Raw genomic sequence first — 27562 nt, forward strand, 5'->3', positions numbered from 1 at the left:
GGCCAAGAATGTGACTAGCAAACTAAGCACATAATCAAATAGTCTGACAGTTAGTTAACGAAGGAAATGGCCTTTTCAAAAATGCAAATGCATGTTTAAAAATTGAACCTATAGCCTGAAATGTACATACAATCGTGGAACCTAGTTTCAGCATTCTACACAATATGCACTTTAACATTTATATTTGTATTTCTAGGGCATCAATAATTCAAGCTAATAGATTTTGTGTCGGGGAAGGGTGTACACCTTTGTACTGTATTACACTATACATCAAAGAGAAGGTTATGTTTCCCAAATGTAGCTGTACTTCTCGGGGTATCAGGATACAGGGCAGCAGCAGTAAAACATGACGACCAGTCAGGTCTGGAAAGAGATGGGGAACAAGGACAGCCTCAGGGCTCTGGGAGAGTGAGAGTAGTGGTGTATGTGTGTGAGTGTAAAAGTGTGTGTGTGTGTGTGTGTGTGTGTGTGTGTGTGTGTGTGTGTGTGTGTGTGTGTGTGTGTGTGTGTGTGTGTGTGTGTGTGTAGGGTCATGCTTCCTGTTAATGACACTCTGGGGCATCACTCTGGGGCGTGGGACCCTCCCTCAGTGCAGAACCCAGTGTCACCTCTCATAGGGTTGAGGTCATGTCTATCGCAGGACAGGAGGCGGGACTAATGGGGGTGTATCAAAATCGTTTGACTTCTGAAGGTCATGAATCATTTTGTTATATTAGAAAAGCCAGCAAACACTACATACTGCATGTGAATTCTGAGAAGACATTACGATGGCTGTACTCTTTCGATGAAATGGTAAGCCGTACACCTGACAATGGCTCTATTACACAGTCCGTTCCAAAGGCATAATAATCCCCTAAAGCTCTCTTTGCATTATGAGCCATAAAGCACCGAGGGAGAGACTACTGGGCTCCGTCCATAATTCTTCTAAATGTTAAACAAACAAATGCCCCGGGCCTCCAAAGTCTCAAACAGCATAGCCTGCATTTCTATGGGATTTACAAGAAACGCTGTGACTTTCGGCGCAGGTAGAACGGCCGTTGTACCTCTCTGATGAATGGAAATTCCTCTTTTTAAACTACAGCTCTCTCTCTCTCTCTCTCTCTCTTCCTCCCTCCCTCTCCCTATCTATCCATCCTTCACCTCTGCCAGCGAGTCATGTGCCCCTCCATCCTTCTCTCCTGGTCTTCATCAATCTTGTTGCGGATGGAGGCTAATGTGGTCTCAGCAGGGGACAGGTCAGCGTAATGGCCCGTGGGCAGCTTCAGTAAGATTAGTGAGTACATTTAAGGAGCGCGGCTTAGTTCTGTTTGCTCAGCTGATGGACCTCGGACAGCGAGGGACAGACCGAGCGAGCGCGCAGGTCAGCAAGAGAGCAAGGGATATGCAGAGTGAGTGAGTGAGGGCGCAGAGGGAGACTGCGGATAAACAGACACATAGAAACAAATATAAAGTGCAGAACAAAACAGGGGAAACTCAGCTGTTCAGTAAGTAAACACAGACACTAGAACTGATAGAATTGATTATACATATTTGTGTCTATTTGCTGTCTACTGCAGCTACTTTTTAAAGCTTCAAAAAGCATCTTCAGAATACAGCCCAGTGTTGAGTTTGGACTTCTTCCATTTGAGGGAGGACGTGAGGGTTGTGTGTAAGAACGGAGGAGAAGGGAGGGAGGAGAGAGTAGGTAAGTGCAGTGGGGAAGGAGATGTCTTCTCTCTTCACCTCTTCTCCACTTCTCCTGACTGATTTAAAAGAGTGGTGTCTGGCCCAGCCACACCAGCATAATCCCCCAGCCAACAGCCCCCCCCACCCCCTAAACCTCCACCCACCCTCCCACCCCCTAAACCTCCACCCACCCTCGCACTCTCGTACAGACCCCCCGACAGACCTGCCGTCGGAGCTCCAGACATGAGAAGCCTGTCCTATCAGGGCTGAAGGCATAAGTCATCGCCGCAGAGGAGTCAGCCCACCCTCCCTCACCCTCTGATAAAGCAGCCGCTAACCAGCGCCATATGGAGCCGAGCACGACGCGATGACTTCACTCCGCCGTGAACAACTGTTTATGATCTCAGGGTCAAATTAACCCAGCTTTTTTTTTTTTTTTTTTTGGCCTGCTGAACACATTACAACCCTAAAACGCTGCCTTTTCGTCCCTCGTGCAGACGGCTACCGTGCTTTTGGGGAATGTCTACATGGAAAGCCTTTTCCCCTTGTAATGACCTTTAATATATGTAATATATGTATTAGGAGATAAATCTGCCAGTTCTGGCACTTATTAAAAAGGCTTATGCTTACTTTAGTCTCCCCTATGGACACTGAAAGATAACAATGTCAGAGAGGGATTAGGACTGTATTTGACAGTCCGGATAACGTGAAAGATATATTGAATTGGATTTTTCTTCAGAATAACAGCTCTATTGTTCATTCTGATCCTGATACAGGTTAGGTCAGGAAGAAAGGCATTTTTTACAGCAGAACCTGTGACGTGTTACATAACCAGACCACAATGCATCTAATGCAAAAACTATGAGATGGCAGCCTACGGTGTTGCTGCAAACTCATCATCCATAATGCTGGCATTTCAAGGGAAACATGAAGTCAGGACATTTTACAAGTTTACAAGTCTATTTCTTTCTCTTGTTTTTTTGTTCCTGAGGTAACCGGCAGAGACTCTCTGGCCTTCCACAAACTTGACAAACTTCCTGAGTCAGTCCTCAGGTATTCAACTTCCTGGTACCCATGTAGCTAGTCTAGTGGACTCTTCCTGGTACCCATGTAGCTAGTCTAGTGGACTCTTTCAACATCATGACTGAGCCGAGCATCAGCTGAACAAATGTTTGAAGGACAAAAAAAAAAAAAGAAATTCCTGTCTCTTCCGCCCAGTATCTGTCTGAGTATCTCTGCCTCTGTACACACACACATTAAGATCTCCAAACTGGTACTTACTCTCACTGGGAGATCTCAGAGACTTGGGGATTGTCTGCTTCAGCTGCACCCAGCCCAGTGGGGGAGGCATGAAGTAAGGAGCGCACATCTTGCAAAGTTTTGGTTGAGGAACATTAAAAAAATGAAAGCAAGGGGAAAGAAAGCCTTTGGGAAGTGTAAAGATAGAGCGTGATATCATAGAAAACGTAGACTGGGGAGGAGCTGGACTCTGCAAACAAATCCCTTGGAGATAGTCTCTCTTTCTTTCTCTCTCGCTCTCTCTCTCATTCTCTTTTTCGTTTACTTCTGTGCCAGCTCCCCAGATTCGTATCAAAAGGACGCTTCCTCCCGAGGGGACATGCAGAAATAAGTTGCCCCCCCCCCCCTAACACACCACCTACATCCTCCATCCCTCTTTCCCCCTCACCCTCCTACTCCCCACGTCCCCAAAACCCGCCTTCTCTATGGTAACCATGTCAGCCTTCAAAATAGAATGTGTTTTAGAATGTGTTAAAATGACAGCCACAAGTTGTGGAGAAAAGGTATGTTTCCTGACAGGATCTTGTCACTGCGTTCAGCTCGGTGTTTATTCTGTCCCGCCCCAAGCGCTGCTGAGGTGACACACAGTAATGGCAGGAGAAAAAAAAAATATCTACGAAATGGGAAAGTAAAAAAAAAAAAAATATCCGGAAATGTTTTCCTTTGATCCACACTCATCACTGACGCACAAAACGACACCCTTCCCGCCTTCCTGTTTTGACAGTGTCGCTTGTCAACCTCATTAACCTTCACCTTCAACTTGACCTTGACAGTGCGCTTGAGCGAGCCTGCTTGTGCACTTATTTACATTTGTATACATGTGCACATCGCATCCGCGTCTGGAGCCTTCTTAAAGTCTTACTTGAAGGCCCTCGGAAAGTTATTTACGTCCTCATTTTTAAGCTGTTAACACAGCGGCTTGGGCTGGTTGGGACTGAAGTTATTTAAGGCGTGAAGAAATGAGCAAGACTGACCCTGACTGGGCACTTCAAAGACAGGGAGTTAACCCTGGCCCCTTCCTCCTTGTCAAAGCCAGAGATAATGCAGCTCCATAATCTATATGCTTTGCTACATCCGAGTGAGCTTTTTAAAGGCCAGTCGCTTGCTGCTGAAACCATTAAAGAGAGAGAGAGAGAGAGAGAGAAAGAGAGAGTCCCTATTCTAGGATGAGACACAGCTCAATCCTCTCCCCCACAGAGAGTCCAGGAGAAACAGCAGTAAACAAGTAGAGGCTTTTTGCGAGCAAAGAGAGCCTAATCACTGTTAATGGCGCTAATATCTTCCTAGATGATGGTGTCGGGAGAGTTAAGACAGGGAGGGTGTAGGGAACAAGAAAACAGAGGTTTAGGGATACCTGCATCAACATGAGCGTGCAGATCAGATTGAGATCTTAGCACAGGCATGGTGGAATGCAGACCCTTGGAGAAGAAAAGAGAGAGGGGTTGCTTTCTTCCCCTCCTCTTGTCCTTGTCTTTGAGGTCTCTGTTATCACAGCCATCGCTACGCCTCTCGCAGTCACCACTTTGTCACCACTGAGGTAATGGGGGGGAGGCCAGAGAGAGTTCAGCCAGGAGAAAATCACCTGACCCCAACTCCACTAGGCCTCTATTACGTCTGTCTATTATGTGGATGACAAACATGCACGCGCACGCACGCACGCACGCATGCACGCACGCACACAGAACACGCTGGAACCTTTCGGACACCCTAGCGCCATAAATATACGTCGCTGTGGCTAAACTGGTGGAACAAGGAGCACTCACTCCTAGCTGTATTGTACTTGTATTGTTCGTAACTTTGCCGCAACTCGCTTCTTTATTAATAATTAAATATACATTTTAAATGCAAAATTGTACATGGGGGAAATATTACATTTCAGAGATCTGCTTAAATGATATCTACAGAAGACTATTAACACATGCACTCAGAGATTGATGGGAGAGTGGGGAGGGAGAGAAAGAGAACGATTAAGTGACGGGGTGGTGGATCACTGTTAAATCAAAAGACCGCTCAGTGCTCAGTGGCCCTTATCCTGTTCTTTCCATTAACATGAATTAAGTATGCCTCAAGGAATATGGCATATCCTGCCCCTCTGCTGCAGCTGCTTACGGCATCTAAAACTACATCTATCTACAACTTGCATGATAACAGCTGAGAATAATACAACAAATACCAAAGCCTGAGCGATTTACATAATATACCTGTACTTTCTTAATAGAACGCCACTTCATGTTCTGCCGAAGACAGTCAGAATTCATTTGTTCTAACACACAAGATAAAATTATTATATTACACTGGATAGCAGCACAATTGACGTCAAAGTGCGTCATCTTCAAAATAAATAAGCCTCTTTGTCAAACATCAATCAGTAAAGGTTAATCAAATCAACTGCCAGTCTTTTATTGGTTTCACTAATCTTGGATAGGGTTACCTTGTGATCAAAGGCAGTGCTGGCTCATGGTTAATGACAAGGCCTAACAAGCAAAGTCTTTTAGTTGGCTGAAAACCCGCATATGAAATAATGGTCTGAGGCTCTGGCCAATTCTTTCTGCACTTCGAGTCAGAGAGAGGTCAGCAGAGCCGAGGAACATGGGAAGTCTCTCCCCATAAACAGCCTTCCAGAGCCCAGACAGACGTGTGAAACTGCAAACCTTCCTGGCAGAGTTGCGGGTGTAAAGATGCATATCTGATTCAAAAGTATCTGGTGATGGAGTGGTTTGCCCTTTCAGTCGAGCCGGAAAGAAATTCGGCAAAGCAAGTAGCTCTGCTGCATATATAAACACAAAAGATGATAGCAGATAGAACAGTATTACCAAAGAGATCATAGCTGGTGCTGCCGTGTCTCTCCAAATTAAATTTCACCAGACAAAATAGTTTGGATTACAAAAGACAGGTTTTAAGTTCTGTTTTCACAAAACAAATAGAACATTTTGATTTAACAGGATTATCTGAAAGATCTCTTTTTATTGGAAATGTGCTCACTCAGACAAGTGAGTGATCATAACCTGAAATTCTATGAACTATTAACCAAATATACCTTGAGACTATTTAAGAAAGACTTGTTCAACAAAATCCTTGGCCTTGTGTAACAATGAAGTAGTCATCTCATTTGTATCTTTTGCTTTCTTCACCATTGTGGTTTTATGTGCATATTTATGGGCTCCTGTGTTAACATCTTCTGAGCAAATACAATTAGTGTTGTTTATAATTATGTTAAGAATTTTGAACATAATGGGTTGACATCTTCATAGGAACAGTGATCTGACTGGCTCAATAACTCAATTCGCACAGAAGAAAAAGATACCCGTCTTTTTAAGATTATTAGTTTGACATGAGACAGATTTTTCCAGGCGTAACATGGATTTCTTCTTTTTCTGACTGGGCTGTACTTGATTGTTAGGTTTTTTTTTAGATTGAGCCATACAAACCATGGATGGGGAATTATCAGACATCTCAATGACATATGTTGTTACAACTTCCTCTTTCATTGTTTGAAAGTTGGAAATAACTGTTGAGTTATCGCTGCAAAAACAGGCAAATTTTCAGAACAGCTTTTTTTGTACATCCCCAACCCAAGTCATGTCCAAGTGACCACCCTTCCTTTGAGGATTAGGCAGTGGGTGCTGGAAGGATCAAACGTTAGCTAAGACATTAGCTCATGACCGTCCTATCTATATCTGCCCTTATTCGGTTATGGGAGTCAAGCCATGCCCTTCACAAATCTTAGCAACCATCCACAAGCTTAGAGCCTGCATTACATATCTAATAAACCTTTTTTTCAAAAGCCAAATAAAACAGAACATTGGATCATCACCCAGTGACCTCACAAGGAAAATGTCTCCCTCTTTCTCTATATAGCCCTACTCAAACAAGAACACTACAGTTACTTTTCTTGTGACGGGGTAGCACTGCATTGCAGGTTGCTGATGCAATTCCTCCTCCAAAGCGGACACTTCTGGAATGGAGTGTGCCGCCTGTAGTGGGGAGCGAGCGAGCGGCAAGGAACGCTCAGCATGAGGGAGGATGTGGCGGTTAAAACGGAGACAGATCAGAACGCAACGCCAACCTTATTAATCTCGTAATTACAGCCTGGCCACCGAGGACGGCATGACATAATCGGATGCAACCAAGCGTGCCATCCAGACACAGGCTGCGAGGCAGAAATAACTCCTCGGGTTGCCTCCCATCCATTTTTCCAAGCTTGAGGACCGTTGCCAAGCCACTCACTTAAGGGCCCGTCTCCAAAGAGTGGCCGTCAAACTCCAGAGTCAGACATCAAGAGCTACAGTAGGAGCCTTTTCACCTGCAGCTCAGACAAGACCCAGACCGCCAACATACGTTAGGCGTGAGGCCAACGAGAAACAGAAAAACCTCAAGCCATAATTAATCATAATTGTCTAAATAAATTCCACTCAATACCACAACAGTGGGACTAAAAGAGCCTATCGGAAAACAGACGGTGATGAATACTGACATTCACAGCCAATGCCTTTCATTTTGTATCTCTGCTCGATAACACCATCATAACACAAGCAAGGTTTAATAAGCTGGGACTTTGCCAAGGGCCTCTTTGGATGCTTGCGGAGATGGTGTGACCACTAGCTTGCTGTGTACACATGGATCTCCCTTTATCACCCCATTTCGAGAGCGTGCTGCTCTCACGTAGCCACGCAGTGGGAAAGTGCAGACGGTGGACTTTACTATCCTCCAGGTGCTTTGGTTCGAGGAGCCCGCCAAACAGTAAAGCCTTCGGCCTTAATTCGCCAAGACAGGCCCTGGCCTGCATAAAAAACTCCGGCCTCCTCTCTCACAAACATCCACCTACACTCAATCCACCAACACCCACGGTCCCCTCTCACCATCGGCCCACCCAGGGGGGAGGCAGGGATGGCTGGGCCGGGTCAGATGTTCTCCCTCCAGGGCTAAGGAGCAGAGCCAGGGCTGCAGAGAGGATAATGTGTTTTGAGATGCGAGGGAACGTTGACTGTATTGGAGTGGACATGAGGGGGGAGAGGAAACTTAACCTCCGCAGATAGGTCATGCAGTGTGCACTGAGCCATGTAAAGTCCTTCCAAACGTGACAACACACAGCCAGATCAAATGTGTGTGTGTGTGTGTGTGTGTGTGTGTGTTCATGTAGAGAAAGACAGTCTTGGTGAGACAGACTCAGTCCATGCTCTTCACTATCACAAGGTATTTCTTATTTCACTTTGTTTTACTTACTGTAAGCTGAAAAAGAGACCTCAGTGTCTGTCTTTACGAAAATATCAGTTGAGAGGACTAGAATTAGATATGTTAATCTCCTTGTTTCCACAGGAAATAACCCAATCTCCCAATAAACTTAAAAAAGCAATTATTTAACCTTACTCAAAAATATCTTTTTTACATGACTACATTTAAGAATCACACATACAAAAAAGGGGGGAAAAAATCTCAGCTCTGGTTAAGACATCAAGCTTGAAGTTGAATCCTAAGATTTATGGCAGGGCCGGCACATAAACGCACGGGTAATAAATTAACCTCCATGGTCTCCGAGCCTGCTCAGAGTTCAGGCTTCGCCGCTCCAGATAGATCCACGGGCCCCGAAGAGGCCGGCAGTGACCCCTGACCCTGGAGAAGTGTCCCCTGGCTCTCGCATCAGGACACCCAGCCAGAGGGGCCAGGCTGGAGCTGCCATGACGGGGCTTAGCACATGAAAAATCACAGGTGGATCACAATCGCAGGTGTACCATAGGAGCACGGCAAGAAAAGCCAAGGCAATGAAACACTGAAAGAGATGGACCTCAGGCAGTACTCGGAAAGAGACTTGCGCTACATGAAAAACACGTGGTTTTTTGTGGTTTAACCACACAAATTAGCCAGCACCGAATCGTTATTTTTAAAGTTCTGCCGAATACTGAATCCCAGTAATTTTTGTGGTGCATGCATAAATGCAGTAAATATCACCAAAAATGGTGAAACTGTGAAAAAGGATGCCATTTACAAGGCATTATTACTGCAGCTCTTGAGCTGGTCACATTAGACAGGATTATTCATGTTTTTCTTATGCAGTAACTTTCACCTTTTTCATTTACAATACTATACTGATAGAAATTGATATGAAGCAAAATAATTAAATGGCAAAGATAAAAAAAAACATAGAAAATTATTATTTACAATTAATTGAAAATCAAAGGTTAATGCCATAGGCTACACATCCCACCCGTGAGCTAAACTATTACACTTATCTTTAATGTCATTATATTGTATTGGTGTTGTGTAGGTCTAATTAAGTGCCTGTCTCTTTACATTTTAAGACGGTTACTTTAAGACATTGAGAGAGCAATTCGATTGCTGAGGAAGGCTTGCGTGAGTCTCAGTTTTAAGCTCCTGGTATTTGGATGGAATTCATTATGTTTTCAAGGTCATTGGTTAAAATAATGGTTTAACAACTTCAAGAATATCTATCTTGGATCATAGGAGATAAGTGTATTGCAATGATCATTTGTATTATTTTGGTGAGCACTACGAATGACAAGACATAACATGAGCCATATGCTAGCTAGAAAGAGCTATCTACAGATGTAAATGATTGCATAGTCCATTACTCAAACGCCATTAAACCCAACAGTAGGTCTTAATTTCACAGTCTAGGTAGGTTAACAGCACAGGCTTGAGAGATCCAAGCCAGCAGATCGACTTAACATTAGCCTGCTATTATTTGCTGACATCAAATCTGGAGAGGAATGAACAAGTTCACTGGACTGCTGTTCCTGCAATTCACTCTAATGGATTTGCTTTCTCTTATTACTGATGACGCAAATTTTTGGAGCGGTGCTCATATTCTAGCAGTGGCGGTGCACAGCATTCGGTTCGGTTGACAAAACTAGGTTCAGCATAGGGGTGGGCGAAAAAATAATATCTCCATATTTTTTGTGATTTTGACGATAACGATAATTAATCGATATCCTTTAAAACATTTTTTGTAAAAAGTCTGAGTCGCTTTACAGGTCATTATTTATAAGTAGCTTCTATACAATAATAACCAATAACCTAACCTGTGGCTTTTTAACCAAATCAACCAATGCATTGTCACTCTATGACACATTCCAATTCTGCCCCCACTTGAGTGTGTGGCAATGACATGAGAAAGTCTGAAGCTGAAGTTCCTTTCAAAAACCTTTACTTAGGATTCACTGTAAAATGAAGCAGACCAACAGAGTGCATCTCAGTTATTTCCTTCGATGTTTTGTTTAAGAGCAATCATGTAGTTTAGCATTCCAAGTTACAGAATAGAAACTAATGCGTTAGCTTATGGCTAATGTATATGAGAAATCCCATAGAGATGCTAACGGTTAGCATAATCGATAAACGTAGATATTTAGACCAAACTTCAGTCCATTTACAAAAGGGTTACATGAGAAGAGTTCTTTGCTTACAACTGACTATTAAAATACTCAAAGGCCTCCATATAATACCATGTAGGAAAAAACGTGACTGTCTCATCAATGCTAGCTTCTACTTGAACAGAAGTAACCGCACAAAATCCTAAGTAGTCTAGCTCAACAAAATAAACATTAGGCGTGCGTGTGACAACGTGGACCCACTAGCGATCATGTGACACTTGCTCTGCAGCAGCCAGGGGCTTCTCTCACCTCCTGGATTTAGTGAATGTATGAGGTTTCAATGCCTGATTTCGGGTGTTATTTCCACATAAGTAATTTAAATACTCGATAACGTAAATTTGCACATCATTAAAACAACAATCACGATATTATCGCAGACGATATATATCGCCCACCCCTAGTTCAGCAGAATCCGAATCCCATCAAAAAGCTGAAGCTTTGTTCGAATCTGAGGATTCATACACACACACACACACACAATCTCCATTACTTATGTCGTAATCATTTAAATGATCATGCAGAAGGCCATATTGAGAAAATTTCCAATTTCCCTCATGGTAGAACATGTTATTTATCAGATTGCCCTGCCAATTTAATTGAATTTGTTTTCAGAAGATGTGCTTCCATGATCTGAGACAGCTCTGCTTTGTTTCTAATTTCCCCGGATGATTTCAAACATCAGGTTGAGGAAATGACTCCAGGGCATTGCATTAGAACTATGGCAAAGTGGGATAGCTGAGGGAGGTTTCCAGGTAAATGGTTGTCTGTTTATGTGGGATAGTGCGTGTTTGTCTGTCTGTCTGTGCCTGACTATGACTGAAACTTTGAGGGTATGCTGGAGGAAATAAATGTATTAACTGATATACCACACTTCTACTTCGTGGACAAAAATTGCACATCAGCAATACAACACCAAGTATTGCTATCCAAATGACAGAAAGCAATTACTGCAAAAATGCACAGGGTAATGAAAAGGCTATTGCAAGTCATTGTGATATACCCACTGGACTAAAAATTCTATTCCAAGAAGATAAATGACAAATTAACAAAGCATATTTCACAAAAAAATATCAAAGACGGCTTTCCATGCATTTGAAATATATCACCTATTTTGCTTATGTGTAAGACAGTTTCACAGTGCTTTAAAAAGGCAATTCTTCAGTGAGAGAAATGTGTCTGTTGTCCCCATCTAATCGTACTATACTGCTCAAAGAAATCTCAGGAAAGGAATGGAAACACTATACAGTGCATTGTGCTTTTTAGAATGTTTTAGACATTATATAGATATATTTTTCTCTTGGGGGGAATAGAGTAGTAACATATATACACAACCCCAAACGCCTTTTGTCACATTTGAGCGATTGAAGGAAAGGAGCCATTTCCAGGTCCGATGAACCTCAAATAAGACATTGCTGATACGCGCCAGACGAATGACAACCATCTAACCAGCCTGCAGATTCCTGGATCCACATGTAGGCTGGGAAGATGCCTGCTCACACGGCCAGCCATTTCTGCAGGGAGGCGGCGGAACTCTGCAGAGCACGGAACTCTGGAGCGGTCTTGCTCTCGCCGTGCACATCCCTCATAGGCAGCACAGACTTCATGGTTCCACTGAGGAGGGAAGCCTCCAGGATCAGGGCTCAACATGTAGTTCACACGTCACCCGCAACCAAGAACACTTCAACAGACCATGTCTCTTTCCTCCCTTCTCCAGGTTTGAATTTGTCGTGTTCTAGCTAATAAATTTGGATGTGTGTTTTTTCTGTATTTTGGACGACACAAGGCAGCTGCATGGAAGTCACGACTTGACCTCATCATTCTGTCAAGCATAAGAGGAACCCCTGCCTAAAGGGAGTGTACTGGTGTGGTTTCCCTATGCACAAAAAAGAATGATCGGCAGTCCTAAAAATACGGCCAGGAACCTGGACTCCCAACACCCATGTTATACACACACACACACACACGCACACGCACGCACACGCACACGCACACGCACACGCACACGCACACGCACACACACGCACGCACACGCACACGCACACACACGCACACGCACACACATGCACACACGCACACAACCACACACACACTCACAGGCCACTTAAAGCAGGAATACATTTAATGTACACCCACAGATCCCCATGCGCCCGTAATAGAGCTTATTCATCAATGGCCGGCTCTAAATCATTCCTCTGCACACCTGCACTCTTCTCTCCTTGACACCATCACTCCGAAACGTCCTCCTCTCCAACCAGATATTACTCACTCCACAGATCTCCGACTTGAATAAATCATGAATAAAGTGCTCCACAGAGGCGTGCAAAAGGTACATCTTTGTCTTCATCCAGTTCAGGAATAGTGCTTTAGGTTGCACTAAAACGGACCATCCTTTTTTCAAAAGTTCATTCAGACATATCGGAGAGCTGTCTCAAAGCATCCGGAGGATAACAATAGGGTAACTTTAATGGCAAATTAGCTTCAATTATCTCCATACCTGCTACTTTTGATTTTTAAAAACATGATCAATAGAGCAGTACTGCTGAATGTGCCGACTTTTCATGGACGGTAATTACATAGGTCTGAGAAACAGTTACTCTCGGCTGTGACAGAGATATCTCTTGTTTGAAAAAAATAAAAAATACGAGCCCCAGCAGCGAGCTCATTCTCTCACCTCTTAATTAGCCACTTCTTTCTCTAGGCCAATCGATTCTCATTAGGAGTGGAAGGCAGTCAGTCACTGAGCCGAAAGATACTTTCCTGAGTGGAAAAACAAATCATTCTGGCACTGACAGTCTGGGACTTTCAAACCGCCTTTTTTCTGAAATGAACAATGTCGATTCCAGCAAGATTTCCACCTCCGAAACACATTTTTCAATTGGCTTTGCTTTCCGAGTGGAGGTGATGTGTTGACACCAGTTTGATGATGAAACATGTATGGTTTCAGTTGTTTTCTTAAACCGACTGGGGCAGTAATGGACTTGGACATCACAATGAGATCTCGCTCCAGTACAAATTTACATGAATAACATCATCTTTTGGAGAGGAAACCACTGACATAATGTTCCAGGGGAAGCTCCCAGCTTGATGAGTGAAAAAAAGTATAGAACCTTAACGGTTCTAAAAAAGCCCTGGAGAACTAGAACGATCTCAGGAGGCTTTATTCAGATTAACACAGCATGTTGCATACTACATTGCACTGCATAGACAGGTCCACTGTAGCACTCCAAGTTTACCTCTAGCATATCTATTCTTGCATGCATAAAGAAAACCCCATCGAGTTGAAAGATGTCAATGAGTCAATGAGCTCTTGAGTGCTTGCACCAGAGTGTACCAGAGAATGACATCAACCCTTTAACAGGGGCGTGAAGGAATCGAGAGACAGGGAACCCACCCAATCCAACCAAACAAACCGTACGATCCTGATTGTGTTTCACAGCCCTCGCGGCTGTGTGTGTGGGAAAATCAGGCCAGAATAGCGAGTCCACTGAGCTAGTCAGAGATTCAACAATAATAGGAAACAAATCGCTGACACAGGCAGCCCTGTCGGACACCACGCCCGCAGGTGGATGATGTCTTCTTCCTCGCTGAGGAAGACACGCAAGAAGTGCTGACACAAGAGGAAGCTGTCAGGATACATGGGAGACTAAAAAAAGGAGAGTGACATCACAATGGGGGAAAAAGAAAAGGGAAAACGTGTCATCTATCCAGGTGGCCCACACTCATCTTTGGATTCGGAACTGATGGCGGCTGGGAGACACACCAGAAGTGCTGATGTCATTGACCACGCAAAACTGCCTTGCGACAATCTTTCTGGCCAGTACGGTAGACAAAGTTGTCACACACAAAGAGGGAAAAAAATGGATTTCCTTACTGGATATTTTTTTGGCCTTCGTAAAATCTGACATCAGGATAATGTTGTTACCTCACCCCGTTCTCTTAGGTTCTATGTATTGAAAAACATGCACCTGTTGACCTCTAGGCATGGCAGAGAGATGGTAATGTGGTAATTCCCTCATTTTATGATGTGTAAGAAATGGATTGAGGTTTGGAGGACAGGAATGGGAGTGATCCTACCCGTTGGGATCGGTCACTGCCAGAGAGGCGAGGGTGTGGAGAATGTTCAGGAGACACTGCCGTACTTGGTTTCAGCTACGCACTGTACAAAAGCACACTCGGGAAGGGGAACAAGCCTGAGAATCACAGCCAGATGTCAGAATCAAAGCCATGAAATAACAGTTCTAGAGTGCACTGTAATTCTCTCATGATGCACGCCAAGTCAAAATACCACCAGGCTGACACTACCATTCAATACCATTGAGAAACTCCAATTCGTTCACAAGTGTATCGCCTAATATTATAAACGTCAATAAACTCAGACACACCTAGAGATGTAGGACATGTGGTGTGAAATGTGAAAGACTTCTTTTACATCCACTTTGATTCATGTCTGTCTATTTGTTTTTCATCAAATAGGACTTTTGAAGAAAGCAATGCAATAAAAGCAAAATATGAGATGTGTCATTTTTTAAATCTAACAGCTGATCGTGAAAAATGATTTGTGCTTAACACTAGCGAGGCGACCCCTACTTGCAGCATTATCCACTCCCTGGGGTAGACGTGGCTGCCAACCCCTCAGGCAGAGCCTGCACAATCAGTCAAACCTTCTAGCCATTTAACAACAGTAATGGCAACTTTTCTCACCTGGGCCAAAGAAGTCTCAAACTCAAACATCCTCATCTGAGCTGGACCAGGAGACTGGGTTGGGTATCAATGGTGCTAGTAGGGTGTGTGCCCTTATCCATTTCACACCTCAACTGTTAATGATAATTTTAAAACTGTTAATGATAATTTTAATGGGGAAAAAGGGATTTTAGAAAAAAGCCAATACCGTTTTTTATAGTGCCAAGAGGACCTAGTCACCAAAGCAGTCCCTTGTGTTTCATTCCTGCAAAAATGCAATGTCAGCTGCTGCCATCGTTTAAGGTTTCCATTGCTCGCCCTACATAAGGAGAGGAGAAACTCTTTTAATGTTGCCCCCTCGTGAATTATGATTCCCACCTTCCGTTATGGACCAGTAGGCAGGTTATTCTTGGATTCCTCCTTCCATATAAAACGGGAATTATTGGTTCTGCATTTAAAATACGCAAGTAGTATGGAAGGCCTAAACTCTGTGCAGACATTTGAGGAGCTAACAGCACTGGATCGGTGGTAACGGTCGGGATTTTTTTTTTCCAGAATTACTTCTGAGGTTTCATGATGAGGGGGCCTTTGATCCAAGGGAGGACAATGAAACTCAGGAATAAGTACCTGTTTGCGTTGGAGAGCTGCTTCAAAATTACTTGATTCTGGAGACCAATAACAGAGGAAAGGAAAGAAGAAGAAAAAATGACTGTTAACCAGAACCGAATCGGCTCCGAAGGAGTGAAACGAGTTGCAGACCCCAGGGGATGTGGTTGGAAATGGAAAGGGCAGAGTGTGCAGAAAGTGGGACAAGCCCAGCCCTTCTGCTGCACCTCCAGCCAACAAAATAACAGTGTATACACAAACGCGCGCGCGCGCACACACACACACAAACGCGCGTGCACGCACACACACCGTACACCAGGGCAGTCACACTGGTCAACCCAGAAGCACACAGAGACACATGCCAGTGTCACAGTCATAGGAAGCTTGAGTTTAAATTCACAGATCCTCAGAGAAAAGCGGTGATTATTTTTCCACCGGGATTGAAGACAAGGGGAGAAAAAAAACGCAGCTTGGCCAGTGGCTATGCCAGGCCCAGGGTCAGCCTTGAGAGACAATCTTCTCTCCTTTCCTCTCTCTCCTTCTCCCTCTCCCCTCCCCTATCGCCTCCCTTCCGCTCATCCCCCTCCCTCTCTCTTTCTAAAGCTTTTAAATACCCATCCATCACATCCTCTTTCCTTCCGATTCTTCTCTTTGTCCATCCTCAACAGAGACTACCCTCGTTGAACCCTGTTAAAAGCCTCTCGGTTCGGCTGTCAAACCCCGGTGATCTGATTACCCTACATACCTACTCCCAAGCAGCGGAGTGCCTCTGAACAAGCTTGCGGGTGTTGAAACTGGAGGCTGAATTACTGTTGGGGGCGGGAGAGATGGGGGAAACTTGAGGAAGAGGAGGGGGAGGCGCACTTGCCAAAAGAGAAAGACATCCAAGTTTTCCAGCACTGGAAAACCACAGATGTAGGAAACCACACCTGATTGTGCTCAGTGAGGCACTGTGGTTTCAACAGCAGGATCAAGACAGCTAAACACAAGGCAAGACCACCACTTACTCTTCGAGCCATTTCATAATATATCAGGTGTTGGCTGAAGGCATCCTGGAAGGGAATTTTCAATGGTTACCGGGACAAACTTCCATTGTCATAAATGGAGACTGTCTGCCATTAGGAAGAGGGGGCTGTAAAAGCATTTAACCCAAATAATGACTTGATTGGTCTCCAAGGCTAAGCTGAGGTTGAGAGGAGGCATCAAATTCAGCTTGTTTCAGTGGAGAGGGATGGAGCCTAGGCAGAGGCAAGCCAAACTTCCAGAGAAATAAAGATATCATGCTTCAAAATCAAGCCTCTGAAGAAGCTGGGGTTTTCTCCCTCGGAAAACACAAGGCACTAGAGCATGCATGATGAATGGAAGTGACTTTCGGAGAGCTGTGACTATGGCAATAACACAGTCGTAAATTAGAGACAGCCGAGAGAGTGCAAACGAGGTACAAGCCAAAAAAATGGAAAATAAAAAGCAAAAAAAAAAAAAAAAAGCGCAGCAAATTATCCCTAATGTGGCACTGGAAGTTAACACCTCAGCTTCTGAGGGACACCAACCAAACCGCAACACATCAGATTACCTCAATTGCAAAAGGTGACCTAGTTCAAATTAACATCTTTTTGTAATGCATCACCACAAGTCAGGGAACATACAGGTAGGAGCATATGTGAGCTTTGAAGTACACATACTAAATGCAAATAGTAAAAGGGCAGTGTTTAAATCATATATTTATGAGCACTAAAACATAAATCATGCTCACATTTATCCATGAAGGTGATTTATAACAAACTAAAGCCATACATCGGCATGAACAGCGGCATGAGCACAGATTCCCCCATCTCTAAAATTGCTTAGCTGGCAAAGCTATTACATGTAATGAATAATGACTACAGCAAACCACAACATCTTAATGTGTGATAATTTGCAACAATACCACTCAAAACTGTCTGCCCATTTTAAGATTCAATAAAAAAGCTCATCAGTGAAAACACATTTGACAGTGCCGAGGCACACCGAGGGGGATTAGCCAACATGGTAATCAGAGGAAAGGAACACGTCGATGTTTGCCAGAGACTGCTTTGGCTGAAAGCGCCAGACTGACTGCACTACATGAATAACCACAAAGGACGTAACAGAGAAGGGTAGCTTGAAGAAATCGAGAGGTTTGTCATGGGCATCAAAAGTTCGAGATGTGGCTCAGGTAAAGTACACTGTTTTCGACAGACTAAAAACTGGGTATCACCTTGGGATCAAGTGGAACGGCTTGTTTTTTTTTTCATGTGAAAAGAACTTGCATTAATAACAGATTGATGGCCTCAGCTGTCTTTCCATCTCCAAGAACTCCACCAATGAGGCATCGTGGAATTTTGAGATCATTTGTCAAGAGTCATCATTGTGACGGCCTCGCTCTCTCGCTCTCCAGAGAATGGGGAAGCTGGACTGAGCATGTGTGCACGCCACTGCCGCATTCTAACATTCCAGAGGCGGACAGTCACGCACTCGTCCACCACCCCACAGGGGTCTGCAGGGTCTACAGGGACCTGTTCCACTGGACCCGGCAGCAGGAGAAAGCGTGGCCAAGGCACGGCCCTCGCGCTTCCTGACTTTAGGGGTCCCGGCGGAGGCATCCGAGAGACAGATGGACGACAGCAGGGTGACGTGATACACAACACAGGCACAGTGCACACAGCAGGTCCCACACACCTACACACCGGCACAGTGCACACAGCAGGTTCCACACACCTACACACAGGCACATGTGCCGGCAGGTGAATCGGGATGAAGGCACAGATGTGCTGGGTCAGAAAGGACAAATCCTGCGGTCCTACTGAATAGTGTTTAAGAACTGGCATATAGCGTACAAACACCATTTTGAGCAATTGTACCCACTGCTCAGTGATTACCAGTAGATAAATACTAACAGACATCGACACTAAAATCCGGTTTTAGGTCAATGGTCTTAAATGATGCAAAAATGCGAATAAATAACGCACAACAGCAGGCCTTTATTCAGAAACGCTCATAAGGTGATGTAAATCTTTAAGGGTTTGTGACAGAGAGAACGAAGGAAGCGACATCTTGAAAAAGAAAGCAAATGGGAGGAAATAAGGGGGACATACACAACGAGAGCAAGAGATGCTATCCGCCGCCTCCAACATTTTTAGGATTCCAATAATCCCCCCCCCCCCTCCCTCCAGTTCCCATCAGTCACATTTCTGAAGTCTGAAAAAAAGTGAGGCTTGCGGCTCTCAATCCGAGAATCCATCCTTGGTCTGAAAAGGTATGTGGCGACTGCAGAAAACTGCAACAATTTCAGGAAGTGTTTACGTCAACAAACAGACAGCGGTCTGCAATCACACCACCTGTTTGCACGGCTAAATGTGATGGTTCTTCAGACTGATTTACGTTGCCTGTTTGTGAACTAACGAGATGTAGGTTGTGTCAAAGAAAAAGGGCTTCAAATGCTTTGAGCCACGGCAGTTTGTTATGCTCGAGGGCATATGTGGGCTAAGCCTCTTAACACCTGAGATGGCATCATAATGATTTAACGCCCTTCCCAAATGATTCCACAATGGAGGTTAAGCTGTGGAGACCAGAATGTCATTGCTCACCTCAAGTGCTCACTGACCAGGTCAAGTCTACAACTTTTGAATGCACAAGATTTGGCCTGCGATCCTCTAATGTGTCTAATGTGCCTCTAATGTGTTTTTTTCTCATCATTGCATTAGCATGACTCTTTCAGGTGCTATTTTTCACAGGGATGCATAAATCCAGTTTCGGAATGACAGGCAACAGTAAGAGAAGATGTGGGGTTCAGGGAGAGGGATCAGTCACAGGACGCCAACTGTTTAACATGGGAGAGAGGAGATGGGGGAAAGAGGGAGAGCTAGAGGGGGGGGAAATGAAAGGGTAAAAAGAAGGAGAAATCAGAGAGCTCTGAAGAAAAGAAAGGATTAAAAAAAAATTATTGATTGATTGAAATTGAGAGGAAATTACAGCTGAACGAATCAACGATAGATGGGAGAAATTGAGAGGAAAAATTGGTACTAGAAAAAACAGACCAAGGATATTGGTACTAGAAAAAAACAGACCAATTATATTGGGGTGAAGACAGAAGTCAAGAGAAGCAAAAAAAAGAGAGAAAAGAAGGAAGGACAGGGTAGATTGGAAAGGAGCAGAGGACTGAGAGGAAATAGGAATATGCAGAGATAAACACACAAAAATCAAGGCTGAGACAGAGAGAGAGAGAGAGAGAGAGAGAGAGAGAGAGAAATGAGACAGACAGTTGGACGAACACAGAGAAACAGAAAGAAAGAAAGAAAGAAAGAAAGAAAGGGAGAGAGAAAGACAGACAGAGAGACTGACAGGGACTGAAAGAGGGAGAGAGAGTGCCAGAGTGGGGGGGAAAAGTGATTAGGGGGCACGAGAGAGGAGGAGAGGAGAGCGGAGCCGCAGACTCACTGAAGTGAAGGCCAGCAGCTCCTCATCTGTCAGTTTGTGGATGGGGTTGTTCTTCTGGAAGTCTGTGCTGCGGAGACAAAGCCACAGAGAAACACTGGATGAGTCTGGGACTGGACAAGAAGCACTGCACTCGCAGTTCCCAACATAAATTACAATACTTGCAACAGAATGCAGACAAAGGAGCACTATTTCTTTTCCCGGCTTTCCCATGGCCAGATCAGAAATACAACCAGTGGGTATACCTCGGTAATTTACTCAATACCACCAGATTTATGTGAAGTTAAGAGCAGTGATGGCAGTACTATTTCAACTTGAACAGAGTAACCAATTTGAGTTGACAAATTGTGAGACACGACTGATTTGCTGTACACTATAGACCTTAAGGAGATTTATGTGTGATTCCTTCAGTGACGCACGGATGAAAGTGAATCAACTTTTCTTTCATCGTTTTGTTTTTATTGCTTGACAAGGGCAACGGCAGGACACCACCAAGAAAAAAAAAATGTAGTTCATCTGTACGCTAAAAGCACTCAACCCTGCTGAGGTCACCTGTCACACAATCTCTTACACAACCCCCCCCCCCTTCCCCCCCCCCCCACACACACACACACACACCTGTCAGACCTGTTGAAAAGTACCACCATCACCCTCAGGCGGCATAAACACATCGGCACAGTTCAAGTTAAGCAGGAGAGACAGTGGAAATGAAAGACAGAAAACATATTTCAACAAAGTGAGGTCAAGAGGGGCATCACACCACCTCCACAAGCAGCCCCCGGGTTACCCATACATATTAAACACTAGATGAACTCAGTGCCTGTCCCCATCAAACACACCTACCTGGGCAAATGTGACATTAAAATCAAAAACAGTAGAAAAATAGAATTTCATCAATGTTATCAGTTGTTATAATGTTATAATTTCATCAAACACAAGCACATTTTGTTATTTTGCAAAATGTTATCAGTCAGTATAAAGGATAAATGTAGTAAAGCTATTGTGTAAAGCTTTTTACAAACAACTTCTGATCAAAGTAAAAGGCAAAGACCACTGTCAGAAAATCGGTGAAACGCTTTTTTGTTGCTTTCTTGGATAAAAGGCAAGCCAGGGGGAGAAGAACAAGGGTCCCTTTCCAACCTAAAGTGGGGTTTCATTTCATGGAGATTAGGTGAAATAATTACCCCATGCTCTTTTCAAAATGTTGTTTATTATTTTTCCACTAGAGCCACAGTGAGGCTTACTGAATGCCAGGTGCAACAGAACACAGGGCTTGTTCTCTACGCAAGCCATCCACAGCAATCATTAACAATTACAAAAACACAATTTCTCTGTCTGTCTGTCTCTCTCAATCTCGCACACACGCACGCACACACACAGACGCACACACAGACGCGCACACAGACGCGCACACAGACACGCACACAGACACGCACACGCACACCTCTCTAAGACACACAGACACACACACTCCAACTTTCTCCTGTTCTCTCTCTCACACAAAAAACACACTGAATCCCCATGGCCCCGCAGTCTAATGTGGGGTTTGGACATACTGGGCCCACACAACAGTGTATTAGTGTATTTCTGATGGAGAACACAGCATGGGGTTGAGGGCCGGCTTCCGCTCTTGGCCCGGGGAGCAGCGGAGGAAAGCAGGCTCCCCTCGACCAGACCATGGCTCCTGGAAGCGGACAGGAGCCGAAAATGGCGCTACTGACCACAGCCTCTCTCTCTCACACACACACACACACACACACACACACACACACACACACACACACACAGCAGTGTTGGTTAGGAAGAGAAAAGTGAGACAATGAGGCTGACAGATAAAACTGTTACCTGGAGGTTAACGATGCAGTCCCGATGTGTTTATCTGTGAATGAGAGCAAGTAAGCGAGCTCGGGTAATGACTGATAATTGCCTCGGGTGTTGGCGCTGTGGCTGCACTGGGGGCCGACCTCACGGCTATCCTCGAACGCTCCGTACGTGCCATGCAGGAATGTACAGTAACTAACTAACCAGCAGCAGGGTCTCCTCGCCTCAGCACATTCCTGATGCACTCATGGTCCTCTCCGCTTCCAAATGATCTGACCAAGGTCTCAGAGACAAGCCAGCAAAGGACAATGTGTGGAGATGAAGCTCTGTGTGTGTGTGTGTGTGTGTGTGTGTGTGTGTGTGTGTGTGTGTGTGTGTGTGTGTGTGTGTCTGTGTGTGTGTTAAGAGAGAGAGAGACACAGAACATGTGTTTAACTTGAGAGATTTGTATGCACACAGTTAAGGTATATTTTCTCAGATAATTTTCACCTCATATTTAACTCCTAGCTGATGTACTAATACAGTATGTGTGTGTGTGTGTGTGTGTGTGTGCGTGTGTGTGTGTCCTTCCCTGAACAGTGCCATGAGAATCCCTTAAGCCTGCTTTGTTGGCTCCATGTCATCCTGGTTAAAGGAGGCCATAAACCAAGGGGCCCCTATTTTGTGTCTGAAGTCTCCCAAATCCCCAAAACCAGACATCATCCTCCTCTACGCAGCCTTTCATTTGTCAGTGACCACTCAAGAGCCCATGGACTCAAAGCCTGCCACAGACCTCACAGCCTTGAAAGAAGCAGAACCATCATTCTCAGTGGCAGCTAAATGCTTCTAAAAAGTATTCTGGACTACACGCTCGTTTAAAATCCACAATGAGAGATTGAAGGTGATGTCAAACAGGTACAACCATCCATCCTTGCCAACGTGTGAAAAGATTTGGTAAAGTGTCGCCATTTTAGGTGTGTGAGCACTGATCAGTTTGCACTTGGAACAGAGGAGTTAGTCTCAGCAAGTTCTGGTACACAACAGTCTTATGTAATGTGCAATACCACCGGTAGCGTTCTGACTGAGAAACAAAACTCGACTTTAAAGTGCTTTTCTGAGCATGTTTTCCGGCTCTATCGCTCGGAACGCTGCAAGAAAGATTATAAACCACCAGCGCTTTCAAAACTGCTTCTACACCATCTCGGTTTTAAATTCAGGCGTGACCCTGAACATCCCTTGCTACAGCACACAAATCCATCTCCCTACACAATGGAGCCACACGCAGTGAAGCAGGGCATTGTGGGAAGGTGCGGGTGGCCAGGGTAAGGAATGAAGGGGAAGGCTATGAGGTGATGGGGGCGTGCTAAGAGGAAATGAAGCATTGCTCAGATACACAAGGTGAAGTTTCTCACACGCACGCACACGCACACACACACACAAAAACCTTACACCTCAGCAGCTAGGTGAGACTCAGGGCTGAGCTGAAGGCTAAGTGAATGCTGCTCTGTGACGACACGGGCCAAGTCACTCGATAATGGTGCGATTTAAATCACAATCTTAAATTGTGGTGATTTGCTATTCGCGGTTCATTTTCAAGGCTGGTGCAAGGAGAGTTGAGAGAAGCTGTAAAGGCCCATTCACACCAAGAACGATAACGATAACTATAAATAAATATAGTTTTCATTAATATGAATGACGACGTTCACACATAAACTATAACGATAACGACATGAAGAACGATCGTTGGGGATCACTTTCAGAGCGATTTTCAGAACGATAAAAAGCTAATAGCCAATCAGAACCCATCCAATTTTAACGGTCACATTCATTAACACAAGGAGAAACTTTGTTTATCGTTGTTCAGTGTGAACCCTTATCGTTATCGTTTTTGGTGTGAATAGGCTTTAAGGAGCGGAGTGGTTTGCCATGTGGGTTCTTCATTCTGTGACTGAGAGCGACGATGAGGTTTGGAATCTCTTCCCTCTTTACCCCTTTTTACTTCTCTCTCTCTTTTCCTTTTTTTGTTCTCTCTCTCCCTATCTCTCTTTCCATTTTCCTGTTCACGCCCTCCTCTTCTCATGGGACTCACTCTTAATCCATCCTTAACCATCAGTCAATTCAATTACACCCCTAGCCCACTGCAATTATGCCTGCTAATTACTACACCCCTGCAATTTGTCTCTTAGCGTCGTCAGAGCACGACGATGGCCTTTCAACAACAAGCGCTGCGCTGCCGATGCACATGGCCAAATTACTGAGTGACACAGGAAGGGTTAGACGCGATGACCTCCAAGCAAGACTGAGTGGGTCAAACGAATTATGTGACAGAGGGCAGATTGGGTCGAGATGGGGTTTTTTTTTTTTTTTTTCGTGCCCAGAACCGCCATGGGAGATGACAAAGAGAAGGGTCAGTTCCACCAGAATCCTGAGGGGGACCAGGCGAGGCAGTGAAAGATGCAGCGATTGTGTGGGCATCAGAAGAGAATGATATAACAGAGGCAGTTTATCAAGACTACAAATGGCTAAAAAATCTTGTCACAAAAGTCACAGAAAACAAATAATTCGAAATTAAGACAGTTTACATGTAATACATTTAACACTGTAATGTCCTCTAGAACCAATTTGTGTTGTGTTGTGTAAGATGAAATAGAACAACCCAAGGAACATCGTATCAAGCCATCAAGTCTAATTATGATGTTTGTTAGTGGATTTTTGTACATAGAGGCAGGCTACATCCAGTATTTCATGGCATTGTGTGTGGCAAGGCCATTTGCCGTATAATAGCCACAAAACATGAAAGTGAAAGTAAATTCAAAAAAGGTTCTGTGGTAGTGTGGGTCACATTGTGGGCCTTGACCTGAGATGCTGGGCCTGAAGCTGACATCAGCAGTGGGGAGCTGAGGGCAAAGGAGCCGCCCACCTCAGCAACACCATGGAGACTAATGAGACTGGACAGCAGCCCAAACCCTGACCCCTGACCCACCCACCTCTGTCCTGCTCCCACATCTCTCTCTTTCTCCATGCCCCCGTTTCTCACCCAATCACTCACAGGCAACATCTCTCATCTTTAACTCCTCCGTTCATCGTTTCCATTCTACCTTCTCTCTGAGGCAGTGCTCTATTCATGTTTTAGTATATCAGCACCGTCCATTATTTTGAAACGCGCCCCGAGAGACAAGGTGTTGAAGACAATGTCTATAGAAAAGAGTCGTATGTGCTAATGTAAACAGGAAGTTGATCTTCCAGTATAAGCAAATCCAAAATGGATGCATAGAGTGCATACCTGAGCTACCAGATACTGCAGATCACAGACCCCTGACGAGGGAGAAGGAGATGTATTCTTTTGACACCTTACCAGGGTAAAGGAGAGAAGACAGACAGGACAGGACAGGAGAGGTAGAGGGGAGGGGGAGAGAGACAGAAAGAAAGAGGGAGACGGAGGAGAAGTAGAGAGAGAAAGAGAGAGGGAGAGAAAGAGAGAGTGTTACAGTGGTGTATGGAAACGTGAGGGCATATTTTCAGGAGATCTCAATGCTTGTTAAAGCAAATAGACTGCCTCCAGCACACACGCACGTAAACCGAGGACCAAAAACGTACAGAAGCAACATCTCAACAAAGGCTAAGGAGAAACAGTAAACCTTAGCATCATTACAACGGTGATGTACTATGTTGAGCTGCAATAACATTGTTGATAATAAAACTGCTGGGCTTCTCCAAAACTGTGGGATTATTAAAAAAAAAAAAAAACTCTTTCGGGTTTGGTTGCTGCTTTTTATATTTAAAAAGGGCTTCTTTTTTCAATCACAGAGAAGTGCTTCCAAAAACACTGTAAAAACCATCCTCATAACAAGCTCCGGGCCAAGACCACGTCAAGTAGACCTTTACAAAATGAATCTGTAACATGTACAAGATGCAGCCTGAAAAATAATTTATAAGAGTTCAGAAGTGAATAAACCCTAAGAGACACACCCGCAGACCTACACACACACACACACACACACACACTTCAGCACTCTCACTCTTATCTAATACACACACTAAATAACTGACTCAAACATACATACATACTGTAAGTATACAGGTAAAAGCCCATATGCATACTATTAAACAATGCACTTAAACACACAATCACATCCCATGCAGAGACACACACACGTGCACTGAACCATTTTGCCATGAGACGCGAGGGAACATACAGTAAATGTGTTCTCCATTTGAGGAACGTAATCGATTGCTCCAGACACAGAGCTCATTGTAGGCCTACTTGCACTTTCTAGAGTGCGCATTCATTACGTGAAAGGTTCATTACATGAAAAGCTTCATACCAAAACAGCGATCAAACATTATCAAATTTATCATGACTTGTTGTCACAAACACTTACTCCTATTAGAAAATCAAAACCAAAATCATGTAAGTAAAGACTATGTTGTTCTCTCATTGACGCCTGTAATAAGGAAAATGCAATTTCGGTTTGTAAAATGTATGCCCCCTCCCCCCAACTACCTAACTCTATTAATCCCCCCCTATGTGAAGCACTTAAAGGGGGAATCCCCCCCCCCCCCTCATTTTGAAAAATGAGCCCTGTACACATATATGCAACCATAGTTGTCTCTCGTGTCTTGCACTTATACACACACACTCCATGCTTCCAGTAGCAGATATTCCAATGGGATCCGCAATCGATTGCGTTCCTCAAATGGAGAACACATCTATGTTCCCTCGCATCTCATGGCCACTCTATGTAATCCTTTGGTTTGGAGAGCCCCGTGTGTGTAAAGAAAATGATTTCAATCAAGGCTTGGCCAAAGAGTATAGAAGTAACTATACTCTTTGGCTTGGCGCCTCTGGCTTGCCATAGCTTAGAGGGTCACATTAATTTCCCTTCACCCACCCCATCTAATACACTGTAATAATCCCCACCCTTGCAAATTACTGAGCATAAGATATTCTTTTCATGGCAAAAAAGCTTGAGAAAACGTAGATCTTGCTGGTATTTCTTGACACCACATATCGCTATTTCACTGCGGCTACAGTGTGGCTGTACCTGCGGGTGATTTGTGCTCTGTCAGACTGGGAAGACAAAACTTGCGCTAACAATACATCATCCTTTGTTATCGCTAAAAATATTGATATTGGAACATAAGGTGGGCCCATAAATATCAGCATTACAGTTTGGAGGAAATGGAGTATGCTCACAGTTGGGTAATGGCAATGAAGAATGTGTGCATTGTAAAGGCCCGGAATGTAATTTTATTAACACATTCAAGAGGTGATAATGCTGGAATTGTGAAAAGCCAGATGCAGTCTTTATAAATGAGGTATGTAGGACTGTGGTGTGTGTGTGTGTGTAGGTGTGTGTAGAGAGTGAATTACGTAATGTGCAATTGTTAATGTTGTCTTCTGAGTATGCATGGAAATGAAGACTGTCTAACATTCCATGTTTTTGACATGGCATCAGTCCATTAGTGCGTCATAAGGGAACAGAACCAATCCTGAGTACCATGGGGTGGGACAATTCTTCATAAAGACACAGACAAGCAAGCTGATTGGTCAGCTGCAGCACCCAGCAGCAGGTGAACGGTGTGTGAAAAGGGGGCGGGGCCAGATAAGTAAGTATATAAGTATACTCTTTTGATTCCGTGAGGGAAATTTGGTCTCTGCATTTATCCCAATC

The 27562-nt window shown here is 44.2% G+C and overlaps 1 protein-coding gene across 1 annotated transcript in view; it reads right to left on the reverse strand.

Moving 5' to 3' along the window:
* The window catches only part of ttc27 (tetratricopeptide repeat domain 27), a 120110-nt gene that overhangs the window by 44417 nt on the left and 48131 nt on the right, over positions 1–27562 (reverse strand). The window contains exon 9 of the mRNA XM_076285651.1: positions 20091–20157. Coding sequence (XP_076141766.1) covers positions 20091–20157 — 67 coding nt within the window. The remainder of the gene's footprint in view (positions 1–20090; positions 20158–27562) is intronic.

The sequence above is a fragment of the Alosa pseudoharengus genome, unplaced genomic scaffold, assembly GCF_046254945.1.
Source record: "Alosa pseudoharengus isolate Yale_2024_CS ecotype anadromous, Long Island Sound unplaced genomic scaffold, YU_APseudo_1.1 YU_APseudo_1.1_scf_15, whole genome shotgun sequence".
Lineage (NCBI taxonomy): Eukaryota > Metazoa > Chordata > Actinopteri > Clupeiformes > Clupeidae > Alosa > Alosa pseudoharengus.